Source organism: Chroicocephalus ridibundus, chromosome 15, assembly GCF_963924245.1.
Source record: "Chroicocephalus ridibundus chromosome 15, bChrRid1.1, whole genome shotgun sequence".
In the NCBI taxonomy this organism is placed as follows: Eukaryota; Metazoa; Chordata; class Aves; order Charadriiformes; family Laridae; genus Chroicocephalus; species Chroicocephalus ridibundus.
This window is the reverse complement of record NC_086298.1, coordinates 10,602,964-10,622,071: the sequence shown is the minus strand read 5'-3', so window position 1 is coordinate 10,622,071 and position 19,108 is coordinate 10,602,964. Positions and strand designations below refer to the sequence as shown.

The window sequence follows — 19,108 nt, the reverse complement described above, 5'->3', positions numbered from 1 at the left end:
CTGCGCGGCTCGCCGCGGGCTGTCCCCATGGGGGCTGGCAAACCCGGCTGAGCTCACTCTGCCCTGGCACAACCCCTCAGCCATAGACGTCCTGCTGCTCCGAGGAGGTGGCTCTCCTGTAGCGGTGGCCCTGGAGGAGCAGTGCATCTGTGTGTCCCTCCTGCCATGGGCTGGGTGGAGAGGCCGGATCTCCAGGTGGGACGGTGTGGTTGAGTGCGTCCCAACCCCGAGCTGCCCGTCGCAGGGACCGTCCTCCTGCCCTGCCGAGTTTAGCAGCCACCTCCCTCCTCGCCTGGAGATGAGTCAGGGGATGGCAGGCGAGCGGGGTTTCTAACAAAAGACTATGATGGCATTGCGGCTCCTCCGGCTGGCTTGCTCCGCACCCGGCGGGAACGGAAACAGCCCGATTGCCACAAGGCACAGGGTCACCCCCAGGATCTGTCCCCTCTCCTCCGCCTTCTGCTGCGTTCTGCCAGCATGTCCCCCGGGCACTGCCAGGACGTGCTCTGCCAAGGACAGGAATGCCAGGAATAGCAGGAGGCAGGTTTCTCATCCCCTCGGTTCCACGCAGCCCTGTGCCCACGGCTGGTGGACTGATGATGCTCCACAGGTACCTGGCGCAGACCTTGCAGGGGGGGTGATGCGTGTGTGGCTGTGCCCCCCAACACCCGTCCTGCCAGCGGGACAGACCTGGAAGGGGTGTCGGGGAGCTGGGGGCAGACCCCAGGGCTGGCTGCACCCCACGTTCTGCTGCAGGGGCTGGGGTCTGGCTGCATCCCCGTGCTTTTTTGGTGTCCAATGGCAGTTGCACCATCTAGAGGAGAAACTGGTACCGGTCCCAGAGCAGAGGCCAGATCCAGGCAGGCAGAGCGGCTATAGGAAAAGGGTGAGCAGAGCAGTCCGGTCATGAGTGAGATGCAAATCCTTCATCGAGGCACAGTGCGAGTGATTTCAGGGTCTCGTGGATGAGGCCAGATGGCCCGTCTTTCCCAGAGAACGGGAACAGAGGGAATCGGATTCAAAGATGCTGGCACTGCCTGCCTTACATGTGACTGATCTCTGCTGGCTGCAAGGAACAGGGCAAGGGAGAGGGGAAAAAATAAATTAAAAATCCCCAGCCTGCAGTCAAGCTGACCGCACACCCCGGAGCCAGGAATCAACAGCCCTGAAAGCAATTTTGTCGCTCAGCTGGACCTGTATTACTTCTCTCTCTCTGAACAGATGTGCCAGTGACACTCATATGAATTACCACAGCGGAGATGTGAGCAGGTGATAAAAAGGCCCCCACCCCTCTCCTCCTGCAGAGCTGCTCCTCTCCTCGCTCCCTGCTCCCCTTCCCGCAGGGTGCCCAGGCCAAGCCACTGCCCAGTGCCCCAAATAAGCAGCAGGTTTCTGCCGACGGCAGCTCTTCCCTCGTGCTGGTGATCTCCCCAGGGACCAAACCATCAGGGCCATACCCACAGGTACGCAGAGGAAAAGGGGGCTGCACACCATGGGATTGGCTGTGCTGATAGTACCCACCAGCTCCCAGGACCAGGGGGCTGCCCTTTGACCCCACCGGCTTGCCCACCTCCTGCCCTGTCGCAGCCACATGAGCCCGGGCTCTGTCTTGCATTGCCCTTGCACAGGGTGCAAGTGCTTCACCCTCCTTTGCAGCCTCCTGCAGCATGAGGGGATGTGGGAGCTCCATTCCCACAGATAATTTTTTTTTTTTTTTGTACCACTCAAGCCCCTGCAGATTGTGCAAGTCACAAGGAAACGTTGATCATATCCCAAATCCAACCACCAACACATCTCAGCTCTCAATCTGCCTCGTTTGCTGACACCTGGTTTTCTCCTCCTCCTCCCACGAGCTCCTCGCAGCCCGTTCCTTCCTCCTGATCTGCGGCACGTACGTCTGCAAGCTGCTCCGGCTTCCCCGTCCCACGCGCGGCTGCGTGCACAGCTCGCCCCAGGCAGCGCCGGAGCCCGGGGCACTGCCTCCGTTCCTTCCCTTCCATCCTCCTGCCTTTCCTGAGCCTCAGCCAAGCCAGGCGGTGGGCAAGGGTCAAATCCAGCCCTCACCCTGTGCTGTGTAGGGCTCAGTAAGGAGCAAGAAAAACACGAAACACACCAGGTAACTGGCTTTTGTTTTTTTCCCCACTGATTCTCCCACACCGGTTGGGGCAGCGCGAAGTATCAGTGCATAGACCTTCTCTGTGAGCCATGTTTTGGGTGAGGGTTTGTAGCCCCATGCTGTCATCTCATCTCAGCAGCTCCCAGCCTCCTGCTGCCGTGGAGCCCGCTGCCCTGGGGGTGGTGGACAGATCGGAGGGGGTTTGGGTCATTCTCCAGGGGGCTCAGACCACTGCCAGGGGAATCAAGACCAGGATGAGGCAACACTTCAAAAGTGTTGTCCATTACTGCCATCAGCACAAGCCCCATCCAGGAGAAAGTGCCTCTCTAAATACCATGTTTTTCTTACTGCTTCCCAGAGGGCCAGGGTTGGATCTTCTCTGTTTCCAAAGCTGTTATGGGTCTGTTGCACTGAAGGCATTTGCGGTGCCTCATCAATACTCCTCCACCCCTGACAGCTCTGCGGAATGGGAGGGGGAATCTAACACTGCGCTTGGCCCAAAATTACCATCACTGGACATATGGCATGGCCCTAAAAGCCCCGTGCAAAAGCAGGAGTGCCCATGGTGTGAGCGTGGAGTGTGTGCAGCTGCAGCTAACACCAAGCGAGGGTGGCCAGGGCTCCTGCCCTCCTCTTGGCTGGAGCACTGGGAGGTGACTTTGGCCCACAGGGAGGGTGGCATGAGGACTGGGGAAAAAGAAATACTTCAAATAACTATTAGCAGGTTTGCCAAATGCTGCTTCAACTAGCCCAAAACTGCTCCTGGGAGGTCCCTTCACCGTGCAGAGCCGCAGGGAGGTTTTCGCTCCCTCCGGCTGCTGCGCTGAGGGCGATTTGCTCTGTGAAGAACCCCAGCCAAAAGGAATGCAGGGACTCTCTGGTCCAGCATATATTTTTCAGTTTTGATGAAAATTCAAAACCGTGGTAATCATTGGTTTGATCCAAAACTGATTTAAGGAAGCATTTTAACCACGGAACCAAACAGCGGTTGTTTGCAAATCCCTAATCAAAGCCTGCTCACGCAAAGTGCATTTTGCAGTTGCAGAGGTGCCGGTGAATGAGACCCACTGGGCACCGTCGCCCTGGCCCCCACCTTCCCTGCTGCCCCCACAGCGAGACCGGGCAGAGAGTGGCCCATGGTGGCAGCGTGGACACAACCCGCTCCACGGGGACCTCGGGGACAAGTCGCTCCCTTTGTGCCGCGCGTCAGTTGGAGACTCTGAACGTCTGCCAGCTGCCCTGTTGTGAATTCACCGCAGAGAGGTTTCGCTTGTTTGCAGCCAAGAGAGTCCATGGCTGCTAAAAATAGAGTGCTGCTTGAAGGTGAGCTGAAAAGCTTTCCTACATGTGAAGACGCCTTTTAAAAACACTGGTTTAGAGCTAATGGGGGCTGGGATGACGCTCGGGATGGGTCTACTGGGAATCTGGAGTTGGTCCTCAGAAGTCGCCCGTTCGTCCCCTGCCTCACAGGTGGCTGCAGGAATGCTCCTGAGCAAGCAGCCGGTCAGGAAAGGGGCTCTGCAAATGCAAGACCTGATAATTTGAGGATGGACAAGTCCACAACTGTGCTGGGACTTCTCAGCAGAGGAGTCGGAGGAGCAGTAATGAGGGGAGCTGGAACACAATGTGTTTTCTTTCCCTCCCCCAGTCCCCTTAAAGCTCTCAGCAATTGCAGCACAAAGTCAAAGCAGGACAGTTTCCTTTTGAAATATACAGCGAGTGCAGCATCTCAGTTTCATTATGGCTTTTCTTCGTGTGGAGGGGAAGGCATCTATCCCACTGTGCGTCTTTGATCTTGCCCTTTAAATAGGCCATTTTGAAGCTCACAGACCCCTTTTCATCACCTTCCACCTTGGCTCATGGCACCTAATGCCTGTGTTTGTATCCCGGCTTGTGGCTAAAATCAAAGTGTTGCTGTGGGAAACTCTGCACATGGTTCATTAAAAAGAAAAAAAAAACCAGACTCTCCATCTCGCAATGAATCCCCGTGCATTCCTCAGTGCTCCCAGCTCCTGAGAAGCAGGAAACGTCTGAGCTGTCCCGGCACCCTGCACTCACTCATGCTGCTGGCATGGCTTGGCACCAAACTTCAACATTCAGCTTCTACTGCTCATCCCCAAGAGGGTGATGGACGAGGTGGAAAGAGCCCTGTCACTGCTCTGGCAGCACCTCGGTGACCCTGCAGATCCCAGAGCTATTGCGATACGAAGAGCTGACCCAAGGAATGCAATTACACGTGATCTAAAACACAAACGCACTGCAAAACCCTGCAGTATTGGGGCAGGAGTCACTGCCTGGGAATGCTCAGCCTGTAGCCCGGGGATGAGCTGGCTTCAGAAGAACCACAGCTGGAAAAGCCTGGGCCAAGGCCAGTAGAAAGTCCCCATTTGGTGGCCCAGTGAGCACCACACCACCCAGTCTGCCCTTTCTGGGTCGTACCCATAGGCGAGCGCGCAGCCGGCACCCCAGACAAGCCACGCTGGCTCTTGACTTTTCCTACTCGCTTCTTCTCTGCGAAGCCCCAGAAACTGGAGAAGACTGTGCCGATAACAGTCTGACACCTAATGGGCACAAGCAGAATTGTGACAAGAACAGGATCGGGCTGGAAACGTCCTCATGGGAATACAGACAGCATTGCCTCAGAGCAAAGCGGAGCTGGACGGAAAGGGAAGACTTGTGTAAAGAAAACTCTTAAGAGCCCATACGGCATACTTCCATGGTCGTAAACATGAAAAATTTATAATTTAACCTAGATAGGAATGAGCTGGATGAAAACTATTAAAACGTTCCAGGTACAGGAGAGAGGTGCCATCATTTCCTTTGAAATTTTACAGGTCTCTGCCATATGATAGCGAGGAAAGGTCAGGGTTGCAATCAAACCTTTTGGCAATAATTGTATTTCTGAGGTTGTATTCTTATGCCAGATACACCAGGAGTTACTACTGAAAAGGGATGTCTTCAAAACCAGACAGTTGCAGCTACATTTTCCATAATGGTCAGTAATGAATGGGAAGTTAAACAGATTTGACTCAAAAACATTAAATATATTCTGTAACTGTGCCTCTGTGCTGTACTTCCCACTGGATGTGTTTCATGGTGCCATAGGGTCTATTTTCTTAAAAAAATGCGATTTACAGCAATGGTGTTTTCTAAGGCAAGACACAGTGGAGCTTCCCAGGACCGAGCTCCACTGAGAACTGCCCTCGGATGTTCTCCTGCCCCTGGATCTCCTCCTGCCCCTGGATCTCCTCCTGCCCCTGGACCTCCTCCTGCCCCAGGTACTGCTTTCCTGGGCAGCATCCAGCCCTGCTGTAAGGAAGCTCCATTCAGAGAGTAAATAGAAATGTTCAATATCCAGTGCTGTTTGCTGGCAGCTTTCACAGGCATCTCTGTTCCTTTTTTTCTAAATTAGATCTTTCTATTATAACTTCAAGGCCTCATGAGTCTCCTTGGCATTTATTAAATAACAACTAAACTCTTCAATTTACCATGTTACTACATGATCCAGTTGTACTCCATCTAAATACGCCACCTGCGATCAGACTGGAGGAGCTGATGGGGGCAGGAGGACGTAGGAGCAGGGCCACCACCATGACCTGCCGCTCCACGAGACCTGCTGCCACCCGGGATGTGCCCAGCGCTTACTGCAGCTTGGAGCACGGGCAAATCCATACAAGAGAGAAACAATGCTCAAGCCACACCTGAGCCCTGTTTTGAACCAGAGGCAAGCAGCCTGCATGATTTATTTTAAAGCCAGTGCTGGCACTACTTTCTCCAGACCAGTTTTGAGCCTCCGGGAGCTCAGTGGAACCACATGCGTGGACCTCAAATACTGACTGAGCTCAAGGTTCAGACTGGACTCCATCCACCTCCTTTCCCTGCTTGCTTCTTCCACCAAAAATTCAATGGTCACTATGAGATTTCACTTTTATGGGTTGGTTTTGCCCCAAAGACTTGCTTGGGGAATGCAAAACTGCCACCAGCAGAGGAAAGGGTTTGCAGAACCTGAGGCTATTGACTTCCCTCGTGTCCGGAACACGGCTGTGCCCTCAGCCAGCACCAGGTATGACTCATATTCCCAACGAAACAGCAGCGTGACAGAAATGCCTGGTGTTTTAACACGGCTCCATGTAGGACCCATAATTGGCCACGAAGCCACAGGTTACCTGACAACAAGAAGATCTGCGAGGCGAGTCCTTTTATTCTTACTATTTTGTTTTTAATCTTGTCCTTTTTCTTGCTGGGAAAAAAAAAAAAAGCCATCACCTGAGCTCCGGTTTCAGCCTCTGATAACCCACAGCAGCTTTTGCCTGTAATGTATCCAGAGACACCTATAATGAGCGCCTGTTCCTACCCCCTGCAAAAAGCTGCAAATGGGATGAGCAGATCCTGAGGTCGGGGAAGATGTTTCATTTTGAAAACATGAATGTTTCCCTGCCATTCCGGCCATCCTAACAAGGGGTCTAATTAGCGCTCGTGACTTTGTCATCTGTCCACCGGGGACACGGGGCCGGGGACCACTGCTCTCATTTCCACAAAGATCAGGGATCGGGAAGACAAATCATCCCTAATGGGACCTTGGGGAGAGGCTCTGCTCTGCTTTCAAGGCAAAGGCTGCACATGGAGACAACCTGCTCTGCAGAGCCATGAAATGCCACCTCCGCTGGTGACAGCCGAGCTCTCCAGCAGCAGCCAGCCTCCCCCTTCCAAGCAACTGCATGTGCGCAAGAACATTTATCAGGCTCCTGGCCATAGCTTTGACTTTCATTTTATTTTTAAAGTGCATTCACATGTAAATTGACTTGGCCCGAGAGGATATGTGAACACAAGAGCCCTTTCTTTCCTCTGGAGTGGCATTAGGAGGAATATGGTGAAAGGAGCAAAGTTTCCTCACCTCCGGGCTGCAATTCTGCAGCTAAGGAAAAGCAAGTTCATTGTTTCCTTCTGCACACAGATGCTGGCTGTGCTGTTTTCAGCAGTCTTGTTCAAGCGAGCCATTTCGGAATATAAAAGCATATTACATATCCCAGGGACAAGAACACACAGGCGAATGTCTTATCGGCTCTGTTTTATCTATTGTCAGAGCAGGAGATAAATTAATATGAGTCTATAACTGTGTCTAACGGTTTGAAACACGGTCCTGTCCCATATCCCCACGGTCAGACCTGTTTTGGTGGATAGCAGACTCCTGGGAAAAGAAAAAATTAGAACGTGGGGCTGGAGTCCAGGAAAGGGTCCAATTCCTCAGGAAATGAAAATACATGTGCTCCCCAAAACAAGCATCTCTGGGGTGACAGTAGGTGGAAATCTGTTCCACAGCACTCAGCATACATCAGACCCACATCTCGCGATGCGTTGCCAAAGAGAGCGCACAAAAATGTCTGAAGAGCCTTGCAGCTCAGAGGCACAGCGTCCGGCACCCGCCCTGCACCAATATTGGGGACAGGGACAGGGCAGTCTAGCCACGTTGCCAGCTCCAGCAGCACCTTCTCTTTCTGCAAGGACAGAATGGATGCACCTTGGAGCCTGGTTAAATTCTCACTGGTGTTCAACAGTGCATTGGGAAATTGCCCTCTAACTCTTCAGTTAAACTTCTGAGCTGTGCTGCGGTGCTGCGACATGCTGTCATAGCTGCAGCAGAAATGGCAACATCAGTCGAGCAAAGTGTCTGGAGCTTTGGACAAAATCTAGAATCATGGAATGGTTTTGGTTGGAAGCGACCTTAAAGACCACCTAGTTCCAACCCCCCTGCCCTGGGCAGGGACACCTCCCACCAGCCCAGGTTGCCCCAAGCCCCGTCCAACCTGGCCTTGAACCCCTCCAGGGATGGGGCAGCCACAGCTTCTCTGGGCACCCTGGGCCAGGGGCTCACCACCCTCACAGCAAAGGATTTCTTCCCCATCTCTCATCTAAATCTCCCCTCTTTCAATTTAAAACCGTTCCCCCTCACTACCCTCCCTGATCCAGAGTCCCTCCCCAGCTTTCCTGGAGCCCCTTTAGGGACTGGAAGGGGCTCCAAGGTCTCCGCGGAGCCTTCTCTTCTCCAGGCTGAATCCCCCCCAGCTCTCCCAGCCTGTCCTCCCAGCAGAGGGGCTCCAGCCCTCCCAGCATCTCCTGGGCCTCCTCTGGAAAAGTGACACAAAAGATGATTAATTGTACGTGATGCACCTATTAAGGGTGATGGTCCTGATTCTGACATCCACCACGTTCTTGTGCACTGGCAATAATTCTCCCTATGGCAGAGGAGCCCAGTGGGGCGTGAGCGTGGTGCCTGGTTTGCACTGTCATGAGCTGTCACCCCATTTTTCAGCCTTGGGACCCTTCATATCTGCTGTTCCCCACTGATATCACTTGACATTTCCTCACCTGAGCATTTTCCCAGTGATTCTGGCAACACCCAGCCAAAAGCCACTGGTTTCCTCTGTAGCATCACAGGTGTTCAAGCACCATGGGGGGGAAAAAATGCACTGGCAAGTGGAAAGAGGCAGCACTTTGGGTTAAGGCACTAGGTTTTCCTTTGCCAGAAACTAAGAATGGAAATGCTCGTGAAGATTTACAAACCAAGGGTTATGACTCATTCTGTGATTTTTAGTGAATGAGCAGGTTGAAAAGGGTGTCCTGAAAGGAACAACTCCAAAGCCTGGCTCTGCTCTGGAAACACAGGGACAACAGGAGGCGGCTGGCAGCACAGCCTTGGGAAAAACCTGCTCGCCAAGAAGAAACAGAGCACTAAAACTTTGCTGTTTCTCTACGTGAAATCACGGACGCCCTGGTAACTCTGGGAGACAAAGTACCAACCGCTTCAGCTTCTGAAAAAACAGGCCTCGGCTCCCTTAAACCCCAGTGCTAGTTTTGCATCCCCAAACATTGTATTTGGGACAGTCATTGGTGTGTTCTGCTGTTGTCTGGACTTTTCCCCACCTTTGTCAGCCCCCATTGCATGCCCGAAGGGAGTGGGATGAATTATTTCTCCCCCTGTGCGTTGTACTCGCTTTGTCACAAAAGTAAAGGACAAAAAAACCACCCGGTACGTGTGTTTTCGAAGTCCCTGCCGGGACAGAGCTGCTCAGCATTCGCAGGATCGGGGTTTGGGGCCCAAATCTTGCCCGGGGTCTGCAAACTCCCCCCGCTGCACAGGGTGTCCCTCCATCCCCGGCGGACCCTCCACTACCGATCGTTAAACGGGCTCCAGCCTCCCACCGCTCCGGTAGGGCCCCGGGGCGGCCGCGCCTGCCTTTGTGGTCCGACGGCGGGGCGGCCCGACCCGGCCCGGCCCGGCCCCTCCCCGCCCCGCCGCTCCCGCGGGCAGAAGCCGGCGGCCGCCGAGGGCCGGCCGGTCGCCCCCGCCTCCCCGGCGGAGCCCTGCGGCGCATGCCTCCCGCTCCCCGGGGGCAGGGAAGGAAGCGCCGCCCGCCCCTGCCTGCACCAGCGCGGCGGGCAGCGGCAGAGCGGAGCCCGGCGGAGCGGCGAGCCCGGGCCGGGCGCCGCTTGCCACCACCACCAGCCCCTCTCGGCCTCCCCCAGCGGCGGCGGCAGGTGAGCGCCGGGGGGGCGGGCGGGGCGGCGCGGCGGGACCCCGCCGAGGCCGGAGCGCTGAGGCCGAGGCCGAGGCCCAGGTCCGGGCCCGGCGCGGCCGGGCGAGGGCGGTGGAAGGCGGGAAGGGGGAGCCATGGCGGCGCGGGCAGGGCCCGGCTGGCCGCGGGCAGCGGGCGGGACGCCCCGCGGCGGGGGCATGGCGTACGCCGCCTCCGGGCGTCCCCCCTGGGTGGGTGTCCTCTCACAGACCCTCTGTGGGTGCCCCACGGGGGGGTGCCCTCTCGTGTCCCCTCACAGACCCTCTGTGGGCACCCCCGGGTGGGTGTCCCCTTGTATTCTCTTACACACACTCTGTGGGTGTCCCCTCACAAACCCTCTGTGAGTGTCGCGGGGTGGGTGTCCCTTCGTGTCCCTTCATACCCTCTCTATGAGCGTTGTCCCCTCACAGAGCCCCTGCAGGTGCCCCCCAGTGAGTGTCCTGTCATGTCGCCTCATGCTGCCTCTGTGGTGTCCCCTCGTGTCCCCACACACCATGTGTAGATGTCCCCCAGGTGAGTGTCCCCTCATGTCACCTCACACACACTCTGTGGGTGTTCCCCAGTTCATGTCCCCTCACATCCCCCCTCGAGCAGCCTCCACATGCCCCTGGGTATCCCCTCACGCCTTCCATGGGTGCCCCCTCAGAGCTGGGGTTCGTCCCACCCCATGTCATCCTCGCAGGGTGACAGCAATCCTGGCGTGTTGTGGCGAAGGCACCTGCCCCTTTCCTGGAAACTGTGGAAATAGGTTAATAGGAAATAAATTTGGGTTTTTTTTTTAATGAAGCTGGGAGCTTAAGTGTGTTAATTGCATTTCTTCAAAGATAATTAGGTATTTTAATTTCTGTCTTTTTGATCCTTAGCTGCTTATTACAAGGAAAAATGTTTTTAATTTATGTTTGCCCATTTAGTGAATGTGTTGGAGGCTGCTTTAGAAATTGTGTGTTCATTCACATGTTTCTGAAAGTTGGGGTTCTGACACGCATCGTGTCGGGCTGTTTGTGTGGAGCTTCCCCAGTTTATGCCTGAATACACGCATGATCGGGAACGCTGTGCTTTATTAGCACGTGTAGAGCAGAAATTAGTCTAAACTATCTTCAATTCACTAAAAGGTGGAAGTTAAAAGAGTTTGTGCTGGGTTGCTCTGGGTACCAACTAGCAAGGAGGATCACTACACATAAAACTTTTAATTTTTCAGGAACGATGTCCACAGTTTGGGTTAAAATGTGTTCTGCTAAGGTGTCCTGCGGCAGAGAACTAGCAAAGAAGCGGCAAAAGCATTATCAGTGGTGTGTTGAGAGCTAACCGCTCTGCAGATGTCGTGTAAGGCGTGTTCAGGCTGACGCTGCCTCGGTCAGTAAGATTTCAAGAATATTCTAGTCTACTAAGAAGATGGCAATAAAAGTGCTCCCTGAGCACAGGTCCCCGAGTCATTCTGACAAAAGCACTTGTTGTGTTGTACTGTGTTCTTTGTTGGAGCACCATGCTCTTTTTAAAAGTGATAAGGAATTGTCTTCCCTGGTTGTGTGCTATCTTATTCTCAGTAGCAAATAAATATACTCTTTCTTTAAAGAGTTTAGAATCGTTAATTCTTTAAAATATTTATTTCCACTGATTAATTTGAAACCAGGACTAGAGAATAATTGACAAGGGCAAGGTTGGAGAGGATTCGGAGGCAGAAGCGTGTCTGTAGGTCAGTAGAGTCCCGTGCCATGCTGCAATTGGGGCTCACTGGGTTTGTGTGGGAGACTGCGAATTGCGCTTGAAAAACTGCTCAACCACAGTAGCTTTTTGTTGAGGTTGCTGAATGCCTTGTGTCGGCCAGGTGCTCTTTTGGTCCCACCAGATGATGCTGCAGGTGAAACCTTCAGCCCTCATGGGACTGCGCGGAAGTTGTGAACTCTTCAGGGTGTGATCTGGCATTTTCTGGATGGCAGTTTTCACTATTCCATGAACCAGGGCTTCATTCTCTTTGGGTTTTCTACTATAATACAAAGAATAGTTTATAATCATCCTGCTTTTGCAAACTCCTAAAGATTTGTGTTTACCAAGAGCTTTTATCCTGCAGTGAGGCCAGAATGAGTGGTATCTCAGGATTATTGCTGTATGGTATTTTTCAGGAAGAAATATAAGCTCCCTTTCCTTCTCTTTGAGCTGCCCCAAGTCCCTCGGTTGTGTGTGTTTAATGCTAAGCCAGAACTAGTAAAAGCTGTCTCGGGTTAGTGTGTGAGTTCAGGCATCATGCTAACAGAGTTACTCTGCTCTTTGAATAAGAGTTGGTTTGTGTTCCACCATCTCAGATCATGGGCAAGCTTGCTTCACATCCGCCCATTATACACCATGTGGACATAGCCAGCATTGTTTTTGTTGTAAAACTGAAAGGCTGAGCTATGCATGGCGGGCGTTCTTTAAAAAGGGCAATTATGCCAAAGGAAACACAGGGAGCAGAATATTTTGCAGGCTTCTCCACTCCCACCAATTCCACTTTGTTATGAAAGATTCCCTTAAAGTTGTTCTTTCTCTCTTGCCACAAAGTTCATCGCAAAAATATTCAGACAATCTTAGTGCAGAAGGGGATCGCACACGTCTGTGCGCTGAAGTATCATCGCAGTGATTCTTTGTGTGTCTTGACAACACATGGTTATGTAGGAGCGGGCGCAAAAGAGAGTGCGACCTTCAATGAAAAGGGCAGGAAGAGTTTCAGAAGTGAAGGTAATTACCTGAATTGGATTATGGTTGTGCCAGAAAATACTGAAAACCACAAATGATGAATGCTCTGTCTTATCCTTAATGGCAGTAGTGACTGATTTACCCGTTAAAGTGATGCTGAGGAGTAACTCTTGTGATATCTGGCAGAGTAAGTCTGAGTGTTAATAATTTACAATTTATGTTACCAGTGTTATTACATGGAACTTCTAAATGATAGATGAATAATAAAAAATATTTTCCTCTTTTTTAATTGTAGGATGGAAGAGAGACCAGTCTGAAGAACTGTTCCATTGTGGACTTTGCTGTTGTCAGCTAGAATGTTCCTTATGAATGCTTCTCCTTTGGTAGCTCTTCAGACAAAATGGGAGTCCTTCGGACCAGCAAGGAATTGTAGATACCCCGTTTGCTTCTCCGAATCTGAAGGGGACGTCACTAGAACCTCTGTAAGTGCAAAAGTTCAGATGATCATAAACAACCTGCAAAGCCAAGAGTCTCCCTTGGGTATGAACAATGAGTATGATTGTATTATGCAGAAGAAACAAAAGGGAGAAAAGGGCACTAGTAACAGAGTCGCATCTAGCACCACATTGCTACGGAAGCATCCTCAATATACCAAGTGTGGTTGCCCTGCTGATTTGGATGACACTGAAGTGGAAGAGAGTGTGGGGTTTGGGACACTCTTGCTCGATTCTGATAGCGACGATTCTGTTGACCGAGGTATAGAGGAAGCCATTCAAGAGTACTTGAAAGCAAAAAGCAAAAGTGACCAGTCATTGCAAAGGAATGCGGAGTGTTCTGAAAATATAAGCAGAGACAAAAGGTTTAAGAGGGAATTCTCCCAGAACAAAATGTCTAGTAACCTTCTCCCTGTGAAATTTAAAGCTGAGATGCTCTCGGAAGAGTACCTGTCTGATCACCTGGGAATTGGTAAAAGGCTACAGCCTGCGTCCCCTCAGAGCATCAGTAGCGATGACTCTTTTGAACAAAGCATACAAGCTGAAATAGTGCAGTTCTTGAATGAGAAGAAGCAGCAAGAAATTAGTAAATGCGTAATCGGGAAGGATAAAAAAGATTCCCATGTGAGAGCTGTCCTAAAATGCAACAAAGAAGCAACAAACAAAGCAAACTGTGGTGCTATAAAGCGAGGTTGTGATGCTCTTCTCTTGAGACACCATCCCAAGCTGCAGAAAACCAGCACACAGTCCAAGTGTTTGCAGTCTAAAATCCAAGAAGAGCCTCGTGACTTCAGCCAAGTGAACCAAGCATATCTAGAAATGGCCACTGCCAGCCAGCCCTGGTTAGTGGAGCGAAATGAAGAAGGTGGAGCTAATTATTGGGAGAAGAGGGGAGCACTCACCAACGAGAGCATGCACGCATCTGACTCAAGTAGCGATGATGGCATTGAAGAAGCCATTCAGCTTTATCAGCTGGAGAAAATCAGGAAGGAGGCAGGTCATGCAACAGACTGTGTCCCTGTGCAGAGGGAACAATTTGACACAAAGGGTATGGCGGACATTTCTGCCAGCCTGACGATTAGCTCAACAAAAAGTGCCTCACCAGAAATCCATAAAAACCCTATAAGCAACAAGAGAAAAGAAATTAATTCAAAGTCAACAGAATTAGAAAGCACCAGCAATGAATTAAACAAGCTGTTTAAACCACTGAAAAAAGCTAGACATTTTACACCTCCGGAAAACAAGATTGCTGCTTGTGAGCTCACACTACAGGCCTCTTGCAGAGCAGACACATCTGCAGAACTCATGTGTGCAGAAGCTATCCTTGATATTTCCAAAACAATCATGCCATCCCAAATGGGAAGTGACAGCAAATCACTCGCTGCAGACTCCTTCTTTTCTCCCCAGCTTCTCTCATCCTCCCGTTGTGAAAGCGACAGCAGCCTTGTGGACAGCGATGATAGCATAGAGCAAGAAATCAGGGCTTTTTTGGCTCTGAAAGCACAGTCGGAAAGCCTCGGAACAAAGCCTCCCGGCCTGTCACACTCAATCCAGATGCCTTTGCCTTCTGATCAAAACAGCCTCACCAGTACCCTTGAGCCTTCTCTTCCCAAAACTCTGAAGCTGTCATTGAGTCGTAAAAGGAGACTTAAAAGGGAAGGCAGAATAGTGAAACAAGGTGCATCAAAACCACTGGAACAGCTGGAGACAGGACTTTCCCAGCCAGGTACCTGTTCAAAATTTCCTGTGCTCCAAGAGGGGTGTGCCCTGGGCAGCCCTGCAGAGCTCTGTGATGCTCAAAGGCTCAGTAGCAAAGAGACTGGGCAGCCGCAGCTGATGTCTTCTGGATTATCTGGATCTGTTGGCAGATGTGTGGCCTTGGACTGCATAAACCCTCTTACGCAGGTTCAGAGTAGCGCAAGAAAGCTTATGAAAAATACCATCCAAACTCAGGAGAGGGATGGTTCGGATGATGAGAGCAGTTCTCTGGATAGCGATGAGGACCTTGATAGTGCTATCAAGGACCTTTTGCGGTCTAAAAGAAAATTAAAGAAGAAGTCCAAGGACCAGAAATCTCAGTGCAAGAAGAGAGTCAGATTTAGTGAGACAGAAACTCAGCTGCTAGATGAATTTAGTAGCCTCCAACAAAATGAGTGGAAATGTAAAAACCCTGAGCTACTGAAAAGCTGCCTCTCAAAACCTAGAAAAGCTGTGAAAGAGAATGCCATCAGAAATCCCCCAGACAAACTTACTGGCGATAAAACAGAAACCATGAAGAACTTAGAGTTTAATTTGCAGCTTAAAAAAGGATATAAACCTAAACCAACTTCAAACCAGAATAACCTGCGGGTAGCTAAAAATAGAAAATGTACTTTCACAGCTGCATCAGATGCTGATGACAGCAGTTCAGTGGACAGCGATGACAGCATCGAACAAGAAATTAGGAAGTTTTTGGCAGAAAAGGCTAAAGACTCTGCAAGCAATTCAGAAGTACAAAAAGACGATGCAACTCTGGACCTATTGAGAGTGACCAAACAAACTGTTAATAAAGGAAAAGCAAAGCAACAGCCAGTTGAAAATGAGATTGACCCTGTGCTGGGTCAGGGTAAAAAGACTGAGGTATCTCATCAAACAGATGAGTTGAAGAACTGTCAGAGAACAGAGGGGAAAAGTGCAATGTTACATGGCAGTGGGAAATCTGCTTCCTCTGCAGAAAATGTTGATCTTCATACTACTGGTCAGCCAAAAGCTAAGCAAGGAGTGGCAGGGACTAAAGGTATTGCTGCTGATGAGTTATCTGACAATGCAACAGGTAAAAAGGATGTCCCTAATACAGGGCCCATGCAGAAAATGCTCCCACCTAAAACCAGCAAAAATGAAGGTTGTAAAGTACGAAAAGTAATGAATGCGAAGTCTAGGTCTAAAAGAAAGAATACCTTTCACCTAAAAATTTCAAGTAAATTTATTGCAGGTCTGAAATATGCTCGGGACAGGAAGAAATCCATGCTTTTGAACAAAAGGCAGAAAGCAGAGCGTTTGCTCACCCAGAGCAGTGCATTAGGAGCAGAGGTGGCTTCCCAGGATATGGACATACTTAATCAGGGAAGAGGAGCCCTCTTGCCAAAAGGTGAATTCAGCAGGGAGTGTACGACAGCAATAAAAGAATCCAGTTCTTCTCAGAAGCTTGCTGTGGAAGCGTCAAGTCCCCAAACATGTGGAAAACTGGAGGCTGCTCCTTTGTATATCAAAGAGGAAACAGAGGGTTGCAGAAAGGCTGATGATTCAGGAGACCAGTCGGGTTCACGCTCGAGTTCCCCCTCGCAGGAGCTGAGCGCGGCAGCAGTAAAAGCAGATAAGGTTTGCAAAGGAACATCCAAAGCTGAAAACACACAGATGTGGATTGAGGAAGGAGATGTCCACGAAGGCAGCTGGGCCAATTCAAATAGAGATCCCCCACTACCTGAACACAGTATGGCAGTGGTAAAAGCAGATAACGTTAGCAGAGACACATCTCAGCAGACTACACAGTCATGCAGTAAGGGAGAGGATACCCAGTGGGACAGGAGGCCAGATCCAAGTCTAGGTTGCCCACTGCAGGAACTAAATGTCACAGCAGTAGCAGTGGATAAAACTAGTGGAGGAGCATGTACAGATAACAGTATGCAGATGTGCATTAAGAACGAAAAAGTTATCTGCCAGGACAGTGACAGGCAGGAAGAAGTTCAGGTATCCAGCTCCAATTTGGAAGGAAAAATACCTGTCCTGCAGAATAGGGAAACTGCTTGTGAAGTGGGCCAAGGGCAGGAAGTTTTAGACAAAACCTGTGCAAAATTTACTGATGTACCTGCAGGGGACTCCCCAGATTCCCTCTTGAAAAGAAAGGTTTCAAATATGTAAGTACACTTTTTTTTTTTTACAGTAAGCATCTTTTTAGAAAATAACTATCATTGTAATTACCTTGATAAAACTTGAGACATGAAAGGAGAGACAGTGGGAGATACTGATACCTGTATATCATATACACACTAATGTGAAAAATGCTTCTATTTAACAGGGATACCATGGATAAACATACATAGTTTTTGTAGAATTTTGTAAATTATTTAAAGTGCTCTAAGGAAATATTTTTTATAATGATTTTTAAGGCTTGCATTACTACAGGATGCTGTGGTTACTGTAGATAAGATACTGGCTAATCACACTTTAAATGAGGCATATCAGAAGGAAACCTGTTTGTGCACAGAATATATTTGGCAATCTGTTAAGAGATCCTAGGAAAACACAGCATTTGATAGCTGTGCTAGACTTTTGAAGCAGATTATCTGACATCTGTTCACATTCGAGCTGCCTTAGGACAATCCTATGTCGTGGGTTTGTGCTGGGGTCTCGGTTCTCCCACCCCGAGGACTGTTGGGCGAGTTCAATAAGCAAAACTCCAGCGAAGTCAGCGCAGCTGTGGGTGTGGAGATCCATCCTTGAAGATACAGATGCAAATTCAGGTAAATGAAGTGGATCTGTCTGTCTGCACATCCTGTGTAAAGCGATCTCAGCAGCTGTTGAAAGTACCTTTTGAATCCCGGAAACCTCCTGCTAGCGGATGATTCCAAGCACGATTGCGGTTTGAGAAAAGTGAAGGAGGGTGTCTGTACAGACGACGTGATTTCTGTGGATTTCGCTAGATTTACGTACTGTTGGGCCTGCAAGGCTGAAACAATTCCTCGTTATTCTCAAGTCTAACTCTGCCCTGCAGTTACCCAGAAATGGCTTTCGGTTTCCTCAATGAACTTTCTTGAATTTGAGTGCCCTTACTTTCCTTTTTCAAAAGTGGTTTCTAAAATGTTACATTTCTGTGAACTTCTCTTTTCATTTACAATTTTTGTGCAATAGAACAAAGCTAGGTTTGCTGTAGGAAGTCCCTAATGTAAACGCCAAGGATATTTTCAGCACTGTTCTTTCATACTGGTAGAGCTTTCTCTGCCTCCGTTTCCAGCAGCCAGAATAAAGCGTTTTTTCACTACTATCTTTTTATTTGTACTAACTTTAAATGGGATTGAAGTAGCACATTCATATCACCAAAAAAAAAAAAAGTGCCCCCATGCTGGTTTCACTGAAAAATCCAAAAAGCGTGGATTTAAGCTGTTGGCTGGTTCTTTCCTTTTCGTTTGTGTGTAGTGAAGTCCTTTGAGTAGTTTGTTCTTACATCTTGTCCCTGTGAATTGATCCGCTATTCTCTTTATATAGCCTTCTACGGAACTTCTCTCAGCCAAACTACCGCTCAGTGTCACTTTGTTTCTCAGTCACTTCAGCAGTCTTCCTGGAGGCTGGCCTTAATGGTGCAAAATGGAGCAAAAGCAGGCAAGAATGGATCCAGTATCGCATAGTGTCCCCTGGTGTGGTCACATTTGCAGAATATTGGCAAACTACAGCGTAGTAACTGTGGCATGTAGAGAGATAAACAACATCCTTTGTGTATTTATGCTGTTGTGCAGTTACATTTTAAACATGTTTATAGTGGTCACTTGACATTTCTTTCTATCTGGCCACCTTTTTATAGTCCTTGGGTAGGTTGGTTGAAGAGATCCATATGCTAGATCATCTCATTTTTGTGGTAGGATACCTTGGAAAAGTGGTTTTTTTCACTTAGCTCCCGTGCCTGCAGCCCGTCTACACAGGCATATATTTTTATCTGCCTTGATTCAGTTGCAGGATTTGGGCCTTTTGTTTGGAATAGGTAAATAGGCTGGTATTTTAAAATAGAAGTTTTCAGAGTACCTTGCTTTAAAAGGATTAAACTGTATACTTAATTTTAATAGAGATGATGGAAGCACTATGTACTGTTTGTATAAAATAAGCTGAATGTTTCTTCTCCTCAAAGTTTTCAGTAAATCATCATTAAGACTTAAAAGGTGTCTTGTGCCCCTGTCGATGTGTCTGTGTTCTCAATGCTACTTGTGAACCGATTCACTTTCAGTTAAGATGCAATTCCCATTACCTTGTGCTTTAAATAAAACCTAATTTCAAGCAGCACTTTTTTAAATTGATAAACTTGATTTGTATATAGGAAATGGTGTACATTGATGAGTTTATAATGTTTAATAAATGGGGTTCTGACCATGGACCGTGAAACCAGAGTCCTCCTATGGTTTGTGTCATCGTCTTTAGCGAGTAGTATCTTTGTGTTATTCTTTTTCCTTCCTGTCTGTAGTCGGAAGATGTAATTAGCTTGTGCCGGTAACATTTGTGAGCGAAGGATG

At 49.5% G+C, this 19,108-nt stretch overlaps 1 protein-coding gene across 1 annotated transcript; it reads left to right on the top strand.

Moving 5' to 3' along the window:
- The first annotated feature begins 9,409 nt into the window (after nt 1–9,409).
- PPP1R26 (protein phosphatase 1 regulatory subunit 26) lies at nt 9,410–18,985 on the top strand. The gene is made up of 2 exons (XM_063352961.1): nt 9,410–9,652; nt 12,656–18,985. The coding sequence occupies exon 2, from the start codon at nt 12,717–12,719 to the stop codon at nt 16,749–16,751; it is 4,035 nt and encodes a 1,344-aa protein (XP_063209031.1). The 5' UTR covers nt 9,410–9,652; nt 12,656–12,716; the 3' UTR covers nt 16,752–18,985.
- Nucleotides 18,986–19,108: the final 123 nt, after the last annotated feature.